This window comes from Archocentrus centrarchus, chromosome 17 (assembly GCF_007364275.1).
Source record: "Archocentrus centrarchus isolate MPI-CPG fArcCen1 chromosome 17, fArcCen1, whole genome shotgun sequence".
In the NCBI taxonomy this organism is placed as follows: Eukaryota; Metazoa; Chordata; class Actinopteri; order Cichliformes; family Cichlidae; genus Archocentrus; species Archocentrus centrarchus.
In genome coordinates, this window is record NC_044362.1 from 27311126 (window position 1) to 27326625 (window position 15500).

General features: G+C 38.8%; 1 protein-coding gene across 1 annotated transcript; it reads left to right on the plus strand.

The window, feature by feature from the left end:
• The first annotated feature begins 18 nt into the window (after positions 1-18).
• Positions 19-14628, plus strand: ncstn (nicastrin). The gene is made up of 17 exons (XM_030752752.1): positions 19-154; positions 2451-2552; positions 3033-3156; positions 3675-3796; positions 4981-5126; positions 5897-6041; positions 6139-6251; positions 7325-7477; positions 7597-7701; positions 8105-8182; positions 8702-8871; positions 8961-9063; positions 9794-9892; positions 10098-10185; positions 10414-10577; positions 11157-11369; positions 13454-14628. The coding sequence occupies exons 1-17, from the start codon at positions 52-54 to the stop codon at positions 13574-13576; spliced, it is 2151 nt and encodes a 716-aa protein (XP_030608612.1). The 5' UTR covers positions 19-51; the 3' UTR covers positions 13577-14628.
• Positions 14629-15500: the final 872 nt, after the last annotated feature.

Sequence of the window (15500 nt, forward strand, 5' to 3'; positions counted from 1 at the left end):
CGCCCCGCTACTGTAAAGCGGAACTAAACAGCAAAACCCGGATGTTTCCCCATGTCAACACTTCCTGTTGTGTTTTCAGCTTTTCAAACCAGGAAGATGGATTTGCTGTCGAACAAATGGATCATCAACTTGATAGTTTGTTTGTTTTTCATAGGTAAGTTGTATTCCTGTGTTGCTGAACTTGTGTCTTCGCCTAACGACTGGAAGACGAAGTGTGTTTCGCTTTCGGTCGGTTAGCTTCATGGACTTCTTTGTGTCCGGAGCTAGCTGAAGGCTAGGCTAAGTTAGCATTAGCAGGAGCTTTTCTGTCTACCTTTAAAATCTATTCCCTGGTTTTAAAACGAGTTTTTCACCTGAGTTCGGTGCTGGGACTATTCTGCACATATTTCCATCAACTGAATGTGCGAAAGAAATACCGTATCTCTTGTTTTATTAAGCCTTTGTGGTGACTTTAGTGATAGTGTGGGTCAGCCCTCTTCCTAACTCAGCATCAGCGTGACCGCTCGTGATTTCCCCGCTGCGGCCGCCCCCTGAGGGATTAAAGGTTGCACCGCCACCCTGATTATATATATCATATACATGTTTCTTGCGGTTTACCTGCCTCTCTAATGAGATTAAACACAAGCAAAGACACTTTCGGATATTTAGAGTGTCCTGGTAAATTCGGCATATAGATGAGCAGACATAGGTTGATGAAAAATCAGTTTATCCTTTTTCTCTTCTGTTGCTCTGAGTCGTTTGGCTGTGTGGAGCTCAGGTAAAATAAGCTGAACAGATACTTTTTTACCTCTTGTAAAGGTGACCTGCGTTGGATGAAAGTTAAACATTTTTCAAGGTTAAACTAAAACTAGGTGTGGGGCAAAGAAACCGTTGTAGTTAAGTGAAATAAAAACTCAAAACCTGTAACTGGAAGAGTTTTTAGTTTCTTTCTTTTGTCACTTTGATCAAATTTGTTATCACAGCCTGACTGATGTGGTTTTGGTGCAGATGCATTATGAGACTTGAGACAAGTGTAAAGACTCACATTTTGAAAACACTCTCCTGTGTTATTTTTTTTTTTTTTTAAACCTGAAACAATGAGCCTCATCCCACTTTGAAAACAGAAAGAATTAGTTCTCATTTAATGAGCAATCCATTTACAGAACAGATGATGAGAGGACTGTCTTGAGATGTACAAGTGCTATGTTAACACTTATAATTACGTTTTTCCATATTCAGTGTCTCTGCTGTCATTACATGGCCTGTAAACTGTAAACTGCATTACAGTTTACAGGCCACAGTGTGAAGGCACAGATCATTCACATGCAGAGTTTATGGACCCAAGAAGCAAGAATATTTTACACCTTTGTGACTCAAACAGCTTGTCTAGATTTAGAAACACTTTCCCTCCTGTGTAGTATATCATTTTATTGAAAAATTGAAATAATGAATGATTTTACTGCAAATTTTACAACTCCCCACCATCCCCACCTGTTGTCCAAATGGGACCCTGTTTCTGTTGTTGACATTCAGCAGAATTAATTCATAAGTGATTAGATACTGTCATAGTGGACAGTGTGAAGGATGACACTCTGAAGCCCTGAAGTGTCTTGCCCAGTATTGTACTGTATATTATGCAGGAAATTAAAGTAGTGTTGTATTGCTTACATTTTATGAAGAAGCTAGTTCAAACATTATTTAAAGAAAAGACATTAAATAATCTGCCTATGACAGGGTATTTCCAACATGGCTCTTGGGCATAAAAATTATGGGTCAAACAGTTCTCCAAAACTACAGCGTGGTTCTTACTTTGGTTTTCAGACCATGGTTTCAGTTCACACCTTTCTTTTTTGGACCCGAGTTTCAGATCATACTTCCGTTTGTTTGTTTTAAAAAGATAATGAACAACAACAAACAGGAAAATTGTTTTAACACAAACCTGTTCGCTTTGTCATGAACAAAAGATGTTTTCCATTATTCTGGTGTATTTCCAGTTCACTTGTTTCTTAAACAGTCTTTAAAACATTACACGTTCCACTTTCATACTAAGTAGACATTAGCAGCGTCACGTGGTAAGTCATACTATGGAAACAGTGATGCGACATTTGTATCACGCTGACTAGACCTCTGAAAGTGACTAGTGTTACTGCCATGCTTGGGGAAACTGTCTTATTTATAACATTATTACAGGGATATGTTCATAATGGAAACTATAAGAAATGAGAAATTGGAAGACTTTTGGAAGAATGTATGCAGATTTTTAATTCACTGGAAGTTCAGAGTTCACGGTTTGTTTGTGCAAAATGAAAACTGGAGTAGATTAGGATCCAGTATGTTCCAAAGTGTTTGCAAAGTTTGTTAAAGGATTCACAATAAAACAAAATAAGAGATAAGTACACATTAAATCTGTGTCATAAATGCCTGAAGCTCCATGTTATGTTGTGTGTTTGTGTTTGTTTCCCTTCCTGCAGGTGTCAGCTGTAATTCTGTGGAAAAGAAGATTTATGTGCATCTTAATTACACTGTCCCATGTGTACGACTGCTAAACGCAACACATCAAATAGGCTGCCAGTGTGAGTACCTCAACTTCTATTAATTGTTATTGTTATATTGTTGTTGTCCAAGTTGAACCTAGTCCACTTGTTGTAGATAAAAGTACTTGTTGCAGTTTGGAGTATCCTAGCTGTTCAGCTTGTCGTAGTAAAATGCTTAGTAAACACTAAACTACAAACACTGTTTTCTTTGTTGTTGCTTCAGTTATTCAAGTTCACAAACACACACTTCTGTGTCTGTGACAGAAAAGAGTTTCCAGAGATGGAAAGATGAAAGCCCACAATAAAACAAGTGTTTCCTGTCATAACTACCTGATTATCAAAAGACTGAATATCAATAGAAGTCTGTGCTGGTGTCAAACTACAAAAGCCCACCCAGCAACAGTTTTGTCCCTGATGCGTGAAAGTAACGGAAAATGACTGAAAAGCTTTTAAGGACATTTATATCTGGTACAGCTGTAACACAGATGCTGATATTTCATTTCTTTTTTCCGATTTCAGCCTCTTTATCAGGTGATGTCGGTGTGCTCCATGTGCTCAACTCAGAGGAAAACCTGGAGTGGGTCCTGAGGTCTGGTCCCAACCCTCCTTATATGGTTATTCTGGATTCCACACTCTTTACAAGGTGAGGTTAACATGTCGCACCCTGTAGTGAAAGCCCCCCACAATAGTTTTTAACCCTCATTTACTCACACACTAAATCTGTGACCTATTTGCTACCTATTTGCTTTTATTTCTACCAGTGAAATCAATTTTAACTATCCAATCGATTGAAACTATACAATTATCAAATGGCCAAAGCTGCAGTTAGTCTACATTTTGTATAGCACGTGTGAGACATGGAGTGTCTTTAGTTTTACAAATTCTTGCCCTCTTTCTTGAGCAAAAATCCTGCTTGCCAAACATGTGACACAAGACAGCAAAATAAAAGTAGTCAGTGAAGTGAAGTAATAGTAACTCACTTAGGAGATGGAGGCCAATCTGCTATAAGTTGTCATTTACTGACACGTACAATAAAATAAATTGTGTAAATCTTAGCTGTAAACCTTTAGGAGAGAAATTTGAACTAAATCTTGGAAGACTCTAGCACACCTGTGACCTCTGTTTTTACCTGTGTCATCTCCTATATCTTTTGCCCATCAGATCCGTCATGATGAAACTGAAAAACGGCTCCAGCAGGATTGCTGGTGTTGTTGTTGTGGCACCGAGCTCGAATCCAGCTAAGGGCTTCTCTCCGCACACCGCCTGCCCCAACGAGAACTCAGGTGGGTGTGGTTTGCATGTTAAGGCTTGCTCTGGAGTAATACACAAGTTACAGAGATAAATTATAGCTTGATAATCCTCTGATGGCACAGCTCATAAAACCATAAACTGTGCTTGACTTCTGAAACATCACAGTGTCTGTAAAATATCTTGTTTGGCCCCAGCAGAAAGTTAATGCTTCTATCCGGGGTTGTGTGGTTTTAGAAAAGGTAGCTGCTTGGTGGCTGCTATGAAAGCAATTTTTAACTACTTTCTAGAATACTGGATTCATTAATTGTATCAATAATATGGATTTTATGTAAATTAACTAGTAACATCAACTGTCAAATAAATGTAGTGTAATAAAAGTTAAATATTTCCCTCCAAAACACACATGGGATGAATGCAGCCCACAATCCCCCCAAAAATTATGATGGCAATCCACTCATGTCCAAGCCCAATTTTCTGTTATAGACTGCAATGTTAACATTCAAATGGTAAATGCATACAAACAAAAACTACAGCACTTAAATTGTTTTATGTCAGCAGTTTTTCTAACACAAAGTTTTGAAACAAGGACCCATTCTAATGTGTTACGGCTACCAAAATTAATCCAGTTGCACATAATTTGGTGCTATGTGCATAATTTTTAAAAAATTCAGTCATTTAAAGTGAATGACTGATTTCAATTTAAGGCTGCATGAATAACTAGTATTAATTTTATAACTGCGCAAGAAAAGCTTTAAGTGTCCAAAGCAAAAGATCACAGTGAAGTGTAATCAAACATTCTGGGTTTCATTAGTTGTCATTTAAGTTATTATGTCAGCAGTGTATAACATCTAAATTAAAAAAAAAAAAAATCTTAGCAAATGATCACTGGTTCAAGGCTGGGAGGGACGCGTCAGGAAGGGCATCTGACATAAAAATCTGTGCCAAATCAAATATGCAGCTCCATCTGTTGCAGCGGCCGCTTGTTAATAAGGGAGTGGCCGAAATAAGCTTTAGTCTTGAAATGTAAAAGATGGATCATTCAGGGGTTTTTACATTTTACTGCGTACAAATGAGTTATTACATTTTTCACTTTTTTCAGTTGATTTAAGTGACTTTAAATAGATGTGTTTATAGGCAATCAAAGCATTTTGCCCTCTTTAGTGTTACTGATGCTGATTATTTAAAAAAATTAGCCTTCTCTCTCTGTTCCACATAGGTGTGTATTCAGAGAGCTATGACCCAGCCTTAGCCCACTGTAATGTGACGCTGTGGAACCCTCTGGGAAACGGCTTGTCCTACGAGGAGTTTGATTTTCCAATCTTCTCTCTCAAAGACGACAACGACACTCGGGCCATAAAACAGGTAAAATAACAGATTGTTTTCCACTTGATGTTGGAGAGTACAAGATTGTGTAGTCACACGATGAGCTGCTTACACACTTTTGAGTTCAAATCTGAGCTCGTCTCACTGGTGGTTGAGATTAGATGCCTTTCAGCAGCGAACGAGGTTGTCTTCATGCAGAGCGTGTTGTTGCATTAGGTCAAAACAGGATTCAAAGATGATTAGTTGCGTTTCCCTAACTCCTGCAGAAAACTAGATATGTAATAGATATCAAATTCTGATCACATTCATAGTCTTGAATCTGAACTGATTTTAGTTGTAACTTTTTGAAAATGGTGGATTAAGTATTGAAAGTTGCCTGTAGATAACACAGTACTAAGTAGAAGACTAACAAAATGAGTTTCACTCAGCATAACGTCTTGAATGGTCTGTACAAGACAGAATATCATATTATTTGTGAGGTATTTCCATTAAAAATAGCTCCAAAAGTGGTGAAGCCTAGCAGACAGCATTGAGCTGCAGCTTTTCGTGTTAAAGGAGCTAAGCTCCTTATTTTAATCCTTACAACTATCCAAGTTAAGATTACATTTTTTTTGTGTGTGTGTTTGTGTGTCATGCTGTAAAGTTGAACATTTTAATGTGAGAATCGTTTTGCTTCTAGAGTCAGCCTCAGTTAGAGGATTTATTTTGTTTTTGGTACTTTGACTTTATTTTTCACCCCTGGAGATTGGTTCAAACCTGTGAGTACTGGCATTTTTCATATGCATGTGCTTTACTTTCTCCATTCACAGTGCTACTTTGACCATAACCATGTTGTGAATGGCAGTCGTCCTCGGTACCCACTGTGCGCGATGCAGCTCTACTCACACATGTCTGCTGTCACCAACACTGCCACCTGCATGAGGAGAAATGGCATCAACTTTAGCATAAACCCAGGTATTTACACAGTGTAATGTAATTATCGAAACATTGCTTGACTTCATCCAGTGCTAACACTTTTTTGTTTTGGTCCTTGTTCTGTTTCTTCCTTAAGAGATAGTATGTGACCCACTTGGAGACCTTAATGTTTGGGCCTCGACGAAGCCTCTGAACAACACAGAGAAGGGCCACAAGCCGGGGGAGAGCGTGGTCATCGCTGCAGCCAGGGTGAGTCCAAAAAGACCTGAAACAGTCTTTCACCGCAGTACCAAGTGTACTTATTAGTATACGTAGAAGCTGGTGTGAGTTTGTGTGAAGTAAGCATTCCCCTCACATAGACTTTATTTGCATCGGCCTCCCAGGTGTGTTAATTTTATTCCTCTTGCTCTTATTCTGAAAGTGCAGTCATTGCTAACCATCCTGGACTTTCCGGTCTCATGTTTTATAATTATCGCAAACATTTTTATAGACCCAAGAGTCAAAATATCTATAGTATATTGTTATATGAATGCTCATTTTAAATTATACCAATTATAAAATAATGGTCACATACCACTGTGTATATAACTAATTGGCTTATAGATAACAGTGGTGAGGATGTTGTTGTTTCTTTCTTTTTTTTAAAGAAGTAAAATGGAAGGATAAACATAGAAAATATCTTATTTTTCCCGTCTCATCTACTGGCTAACACGTTGGCCAGGATGTGGCCGTCCTCAATATAATTCAGCTTCTTTTCAAGAGAGGATCTTGTCCCATGGTCACACAGACTCCAGCTCCACACTCTTGTATTGCAGCTGGCAACAGTAGTCCTCTCTCTTCTCAGGAGATCTTCTGTGAGCTTGAGGGCCACTCTAACCAAAACCTGCAGCAGGTGGAGAGCTGCTTCATGTGCCTTTACGTCAAGCTCACCGAGGCTAAAGTGAACATTACTGTCACCAGCTGCAGTCCATGACAGAAACTTTGTTATAGTGATTCACCGAAATGTAGGCAGTGAAATTCAGAAAACCTCCCAGTGAAACAAAAAAAGGTGGTTCTGAATACATCTGTTTCTGCCAACAATGCAGTTACTGTGTTTGATAGAAAATTACTATTAAGCAGCTCAACAGCTGTCAGTGATCTCAAAGTGACTGCTCACTATTGAATAAAGTATGTAGCATAAGTGGTAAATGTGGCAGTTGTACAGTATAATTTAGTCAGTGTTGATTTATGAATTAATAAACATGCTTATGGCTTGTTAAATTGAACTATTTGTCTAGATATATTCTCTGCTTAATGCCTGTCCGCTCCTGTCCCCTTTGCAGCTGGACAGCCGCTCTTTTTTCTTTGACATCGCTCCAGGCGCAGAGAGTGCAGCCTCGGGGTTCGTCACCTTGCTGGCGGCGGCACATGCTCTGCACGGCGCCATACGGGAGGCCCAACCCAAACGTACCATCCTCTACACCTTCTTCCAAGGGGTCAGTTCTTGTTATTTTTTTTTTACACCACCGTAGTCAGTACAGTACTTGTCTAACATTTGAAATTTGTTTTAGTTTGGACTGTCCTGCCATTCATCCATTTGTCCGTTTAACCACAGGAAACCTTTGACTACATCGGCAGCTCGAGGATGGTGTACGACATGGAGAACAAAGAGTTTCCTTTAGACCTGGACAATATTCACTCAATGCTGGAGATCGGACAGGTGTGTGTTACATTACTGATATCTTTCTGTGCGTCATGTGGCACAACTTACCAGATTTTAAGGAAATATTTGTTTGAATTTGGTTTTACTTACAAAAACAAGTTAACACTCTTCGCATTTTAAAAATTATTTTCAACACTTTTGGATTAAAGAATAAATAAACTAAAATACTTTTTTACTGGACAAATTAATGGCTTTAAAAATAAAAACACATTCAGACCCTTACTTATATATAAAAAATCCTGCCTGTTTTAGTTTTTTTTATTTAGTTTTTTTTTTTACTGTGGGCTGATTTCTTTTCCATCACTTAATAATAATTACTTAATTATTTATTATTAGTTGTGGGTTATGTTTATGAATATATTTATGTATGATACGATTATGTCTGACTTTCCCATCCTAGGTGGGACTCCATGGAGAATCAAAGCTCTGGCTTCACTCTGATCCTGTGTCTCGGAGGAACAGCAGTGTAAATGAAGAGGTTAGTGTGTGTTTGTAACCTCCCAACCCATCGCAGCAGATGGCTGCCCCTACCTGAGCATGGTTCTCCCTGTTAAAAGGGAGTGCTTCCTTCCCCACTGTCAGCAAACGCTGCTGATAGGAGGTTGTCTTATTGTTGGGATTTTCTTTCTAATATTGAAGGGTCTTTAACATACATTATAAAGTGCCATGAGGTGTTTAGTGCAATATACATCAGATTTAATTGAACTGAATAGTTGTTTCGGAAGCAAAACACTAGCCTTTTCTGTACATACTGTCTATAAATGTGCAACTTTTTTTTAATTTTTAGATTATTAGGGACCAGTTTCTGATTTTTATGAGGTCACAGTTAACCACTGCAAATAATAAATCCAGACTTGTCACCTTTTAAAATTTCAAATTCACTGGGAAATCACATTTGTATTGAGGAAGGCTATGCTAGTGAGGCGCACCTCTGCAACTGTTATAGGGTATATTTGGTATTAATATGGCTTATATTGTCTTTACTGATCTGTTTCAGGTGAGGAAGCTCATCGACAACTTGAACTCATCTGCCTTAAGTCTCAACTTCTCATTGCAAGAGCCCAGTTTCTCTCAGCCACTGCCTCCGTCATCCTTCCAGCGTTTCCTGCGAGCTCGGCCAATCCCCGGTGTCGTTATCGAAAATCATAACTCTGAATTCACCAACAGGTACTTTGGATTTCATTCGGTATCAGTAATGATCAAGGGATCTGGTGCCATGTATTGTTTGTTGAATTATTTTTCTGTTCTTTGCGCAGGTACTATGAAAGTATGTACGATAATGCAGAGTACCTGAACATGTCTTACCCACCAGACCTGACGCCGGAGGAGCAGCTGGAATACATCACGGACACTGCGAAGGTAAAGCTGCTGTTAGCATTGTTTAAAAGTGTGCTGATAAGTTAACTTTGACTCACAGTGGTTTTTTAATATATATTTTAACATTGAACAGGTGTAATTTCAAGTATTGAGATCGACATGAACCTTAGTTACTGGTCTTTGCTACAGATCTGTAGCCTGAAAATATTTAATAATAAAATGTATTTTTTAACTGTGTCATCTTAACTTTTGTAAGAAAAACATCCTGACACTGGAGAGTCACGCTTAATTGTATGTGAACTTTATTTGGTGGCTTTAATTTGTCTTCATTTGGTAGAATTAAACAGTTTGCAGTAAAAACACGTTTTACCTTGAGCTAATAAAAGGGCATAAAGGTCAGCTTGTTTGAATTGTTTTCTGTACATTCACGTAGTGGATGCAAATTAACAGTTTTCCAAAGTATAGCAAGTGTGGTTTCATACTGAGGTTAAATGAAAACAGAAACAAGTCATTTGAGAGAAGAAGAAAAAAAGCACATGATAAAACGTAGCCAGAGTCTGTTATTTAATAACTGTAACTTCTGTTTTACATATTTCTTCTCTGTGTTGGGGAGTTTTAAGCTGCAGGGAGTCATGTTATCATCTAAACTCTGCTTTGTCAATTCGATGGGCGCTTTCAGCTTTCATTGCTATGCTTGTATTGATTTCCTGTGGAGAACTTAAAGAGAAGCAGCTCTAAAAAAAACCCATTTTTGTTTCCCTGCATCATCAAGGCTCTGACTGAAGTGGCGACCCTTGTGGCTCGAGCTCTGTACACACAGGCAGGGGGATCAGACAGCCAGCTGAAAAACATTAGCGCAGATCCTCAGATGGTAAGTTTATTTTTGCAATAAAAAAATGCATTTTAAGCTTTGCTGCTATTTTATTTGCAAGCTGATTGTATTTAAAGCATGTTTACCTCTTGTAACAGAAATCTTTTTGTTAAACCAAGTGTAAATTCCTCGTGTCTTTTTTTCTTGATGCTGCTGTTATATTGTGGAGCTGAGTAGAAGTGAATCTGTCTTACTTTCCTCGCAGGTGACCCGAATGCTCTACGGTTTCCTTGTTAAGTCAAATAACTCCTGGTTCCAGCAAGTAATATCTTCAGACTTTGCGAACCATCTGAGTAAGTTGATCCGGTTTTATACTGAACTCTTATGAAAGTTGTGGTTTATGATGATGCTGCTGGGAAAGTGATGAATGTCACTTGTTTAGATGCTGTTTACATTATTTACGATGTTGTCGTATTGCTGCTTTGAGGGATTAAGCCTTAAATCAAGCGTATCTTAAGCTGTAGGAACCCCTCTTTTTCTTCACTACATTATTTCCTGACACAGCACTCTCTTTCTCTCAGATGACAGACCCACCAACTTCTATGTCGGTGTGAGTCAGCAGGCCAGTGAACCGACTGTTCTGGTCCAGTCCCTGCTGGCCAACCTGACCGGCACCGTCGTGAATGTCACCCAGGAGAACTGCCAGAACCAGAGAGAGGATGAAGATGACAAAGAGAGCAAACATGTAAGATATACGGCACTCTGTAGTTTATGAAGTCGACTTGGATTTAGTTTGGTTTTCATTTTGAATAAGGGAAAAAAAAAAGGGCCATGAGCATATCTGAAATATTTATTGTTGCCTTTTTTTTAAAGTCATTAACTCCAGAGAGAAAACTAAAAGTAAAGCCAGGAAAAACTATTTTAAAAAGTAAAATAAATTAACAAAATATTTTTTGAAAATCTGAAAATGGAGAAAAAGGTTGTGAAGATGGCATCTTTAAATTATGCAAAATTTCAGTTGAGTTTTAAATAAGAAGCAGTAAGTCCTTATGTTTAAAACCCTGAAACCAGAATTCGTTTGATATCTGTATTACTTAAAATATTTTAAAACTTACTGTGTATGATAAGGGGGTAGAAATCTAAAAATGAATGTGTTATAAACTAGACTTGGTTATAAAATGTAACTAATTTTTTATTTAATTACATTTTATAAACAAGTACAGATATATTTCTGTTGCTCTCTGTCAAATAAAGTAAGAATTGGCTTTGGTATATCATCCGTCTGTTTTGCCCTTTAACGCCTTGTTCCCACCCGTTCCCGCAGACATACAACTACATGTGGGTTCAAGGTGCAGCACCTCCCAACAGTACAGAACGAGTGGGGTTCTGCGTTCGCTCCACAGTTCGTTACTCCAAAGCGCAGTCCCCAGCCTTTGACCTGGAGCAGTACACCTCCAAAGATTACTCAACGTGGACAGAGTCCAGGTGGAAGAGCATTAAAGGGCGCATATTCCTGGTGGCCAGTCACGAGCTGGAGGTAAACTTTTCTTCACAGGTTGTTGCTCGCACACAAGCGGAGAATAGCACCTGTAACTCAAAAATGTGATATTTCATAGAAGCCTTAAAATAAAACTAGATCTGTTGGCAGCCATTGTGCAAGCATGAAAATCAACTGGTTGCTGAAAGAGATTTGTGTGTTGTTCCTTTTTCTTTTTTTATGTGGTGATGTCATTGTTAGTGGAGAGCAGGGATTGTTTTAAGGACTCCTTTGTTGATTGAGGCACACAAGTGCTTGTGGGAAAGTCTCATGTCTAAAAAAGGGCTTCCAAAAAAGCAACAAGTGATCATATTTACATGATCATTGTAACAGTGTTCATGATTGGTCATTGTTTGCTCTCTGACCTAGATTTTCTGACAGTTGTGTTTGTGATTTCAGTGCTTTTCTCAGCCAGTCTGGCCTAAACCAACAACTCAAGTTTCCAAAAGTTCAGCAACAAAATAACCTGACAACAAAAGCAAAGCTGGATAACTCTTGACAGTGATGGATTGCCTGTGTTGTACGAACTTCAAGTCTCTGCATGTTCATCAACACATCGTGCTAAAATGAATCGAAACTCTTTTATTTTGCGGTTGTGGTAACAGCATCTTACAGGTTAAACTGGTGCCTTTTGATTTCGCCCTGTTTGTGTCACTGTTGCTTTAAAGTCACATGTTAAAATGACATTAAAGCTGCACTGAAGTATTTTTAATACTAACACCACATCACATGAGTGGATGCAGTGTGTGAGGCAAAGCCACAGACAGCTGGAGCTCGACATACCTCATCCTGCAGACAGTTTTAGCATCTTTCAAATGTCATGTGGTGCTGTTGTGGTGGTTTTCAGCTCTAAACTCCTACTGTACACTACCTAATCAATGCCACATTCAGTGTATTTGCAGAGCTTAAAAATTCTAAAAAGACTTTTTTTTTTTTTTTTTAATTTATTTACCTGAAACTTTCCCTAAAATACTATCCTGTTAGTTAAATTATATATTCATATTCATAATGTCACTTTACTGTTGGGTCTAAGATATTATGTAGCAACCCTGGCACCTCTCTCTTTTTCTCCATCTCTCTGCGATGGGAAGATGACAACAAACAAGGCCACTCTTGTTGTGATGTGGCGCCATATAAATAAAGTGGAATTGAATTGAAACCGAGACAGACAGCAGCCCCACGCACCAGCACAAACAGCTGCATGCCATGTAGTACAGCAGGCTCTGTTATAGTAGAGGTCTGTTTGAGTGATAAATAAAATATGAAAATAGAAAAAGCAGTTGCTGCTCATTCCATAACCATGCTCATCTAGTATTTGTCAGAGCCACAGGGAGCCACTGGAGATGGGCAGAAGAGCTACATGTGGCACTGGAGCTGCCCTGAACCAGAGCACATTCAGTGTCTGCGATATTTGCACGGCACAAAATGCTGCACATTTCAGTTGTATTTACAGTTTGATCACTGAGGAACGTGATTAATGGTTCCAGATGCATCCTAAGCACACATAGACGAGCTTATGTGTTAGGCTGCAAAACCTTTTGACAGTTTTTGAGTGTTTTGAGCTTCAAACTTGTCGACCAGTTTTTTTTTTGTTCTTTTTGTTTTTATTGTTTGATTTTTTTCCCATTCAGTCACAAAGAAAATAAATTAGTCATCCAGAACGTCACCAAGCACTTCAACATTGTTACGTGTCCTGTGGCTGAAAAAAAGGCTGATTTTAACTACAAGAACCCAGCAAAGAGCAGAAAAGACAGCTTAGGTTACCTGTTGATCAACATAGTTAAACATTTAGTAGTTTGTGGTTGAGACAAAAGCAGAGCTATAATCTGGACTATTTAATGTTGAAATGTGACCATGAATAAAGGTGATGATATCTTGCTAATGTATACAGCTTATTCTGTTCTTCTCGAGGGGCATAAAAATGATTAATTTTGCTCTAGTGTGTAGAATTTATGTGGAAAAACGTCATGAATATCACTGGCAGCCAGCAAGGTGAAAGAAATCGATACAGTAGCTTTTGGTATGTTCAGGAGAAAACCTGAAAATCTGGTGAAATGTATGATGGGTTCCCTTTTCTCCTCCAGATGTTGACGCTTGGTGTGGGTGTCGGCGTGCTGCTAGCATCCTTAATGTTGACGTACATCGTCAGCTCGAAGGCCGACATACTCTTCAGCTCGGGGAGGGAGCCCGCCGCCGCCACCTACTGATTCACTCAGAAGCGCCTCAGGCCCACGACCACTACTACTACTATTGCTACTACTACTTCTATCCCAACCAGACATGGACAGTTTTCTTTAAAACACACCACGAGTAGGTACACAGACAGGTTAGACTCAGTAACGGGGTGGGGTAGGGGTTCCTTTTAGATGACGACTCCGTGTTTATGGACTCACTCGTGTGAGGCGTGACATGAGGACTGGACCGGACTGGATTGGCCTGGATGGATCTGGACTCATCAGGGTCATACAACCCCACTGGTCAGGCACCAGCAGGCCCTGCAGTGGAAAAGATGTTTATATTTTTTGTTTCAGGTTTTTGTTGTTTTTTCCCCCTTTTTATCCTTAAAGAATGTTTTGTTTACTATGTCATGGGATAGGCACTAAACGTTGAGCATTACTTTGAGGTGCGTGTATGTGTGTGTGTATGATTTTGAAAATGTGAATGCAGCCGAGTTTGTGTGTGTGTGTGTGTGTGTGTGTGGGAACAGTTGATCGTGTGTGCTCAGTGTGCATCTGTTTGTGCGAACCCTGTATGAGGATCGCCATGGTATGTGCAATACTGTAGCTGTCTTCTCTGTCAGTGTAGTTAACTTATCAATCAGTTTGAATGATAATAAACCACTTTGTGAATCAATAAGTAGTAATATGACAAATTTAACACTTTGCAAAATCTGGAAATGTGCAGTGAAGTATTTTGATAAGTTCTAGGCCTCAAGGAGTTCTATTAAAATATATATCATTCAGCCCAAGTACACATACTGAAACTGTACTTGTAGAGCCACTGCAGTTTCACATATTGTGATATTTGAATGGGAATTTTCCAAAAGTCATCAGTCAGCTACCATAATCTATAAAAAAAAACATTCAGAAAATTGTAGATTTAACAATGAAAAACAAAATGCTGGTACTCTGGCTTTGCACTCTTTGGTTCATATTTTTTTCCCACAAGGTTTCTTTTCTGAAGATTGTGTGACGCACGAGATTGATGATGGGTGTTTGTTTTAATAGATGTAATTAAAAGACCAATTGTGATGCCTTGATGAAGAAATAAACATTGCTTCTTTTCCAAACTTTTATTTCACAGTGGTTTGACTTTGACAAAAAATTAGTAAAGCTGAAAACATTGAAATGATTTAAAACAGATCCCAAGGAACTTATTTATAAGGAAATTGGATACTTTGTTTTTTTGTTTGTTTGTTTGTTTGTTTTTTGGTTATTATACAATTTGTTGAACCAGTCTTCATAAAACCACACATTCAAAGGTGATACAGACTTCTGCTGCCTGCCACAAGAAAAATAAACCCTTTAGAAAGAGCAGTACAGGCAATGACTTCTAAGTTGCCGCATAAGCGAAGCCTCTAAATCACTCAGGAAGCACGACAGAGTTGGTGCACCTCTTAAACTGCAGCTGACAACTTCAAGCTCTCGTTGGATGCAGGGGCTTTTTTTTCTAAAGGAGAGAATATTTAGAGAAAAAATGTTTATATAACAGAGAAAGTAGGAGCTCTAAGGGATCTGAATTCACAAGGTTCTACTGAAAAACATACCTTATTTAGGCCTCGGTGCAGCCCCTCAGTTCATCCTCTGTTTAAAACAAGCAGTTTTAATTCCCTTCCCCCTTCCTTCAGACCAGCTTTCTTCTGCTTGGCTGGACATGGGCACCATGATGTCACCCACTGCTTAGTGAAGTCTGCGAATCTTCTGGCTGTTTTGAAGTGGGTGTGATGATCGGAGAGTGGCTCTGACTGTGAAACAGTGCTCTTCTGCTAAGAAAGGATTGATTGACATTTTGTTAGACAATGAGTGTATCCTGAATAATCCTCTTTTTGGACTCCAGTAATGACTATAATTTATAAAATTGACTTCACGCTTTATTCGCCATGATCCAAAACTAGCAGTTGTGCCCATTAAG

Bases quoted from the DNA above. Each gene is read 5' to 3' on its own strand.
- ncstn (XM_030752752.1), top strand. From the start codon at position 52: ATGTCAACACTTCCTGTTGTGTTTTCAGCTTTTCAAACCAGGAAGATG. The intron at 3,157-3,674 runs GTGAGGTTAACA...TTTGCCCATCAG, and splicing joins GATTCCACACTCTTTACAAG to ATCCGTCATGATGAAACTGA. The intron at 10,578-11,156 runs GTAAGATATACG...CCGTTCCCGCAG, and splicing joins ATGACAAAGAGAGCAAACAT to ACATACAACTACATGTGGGT.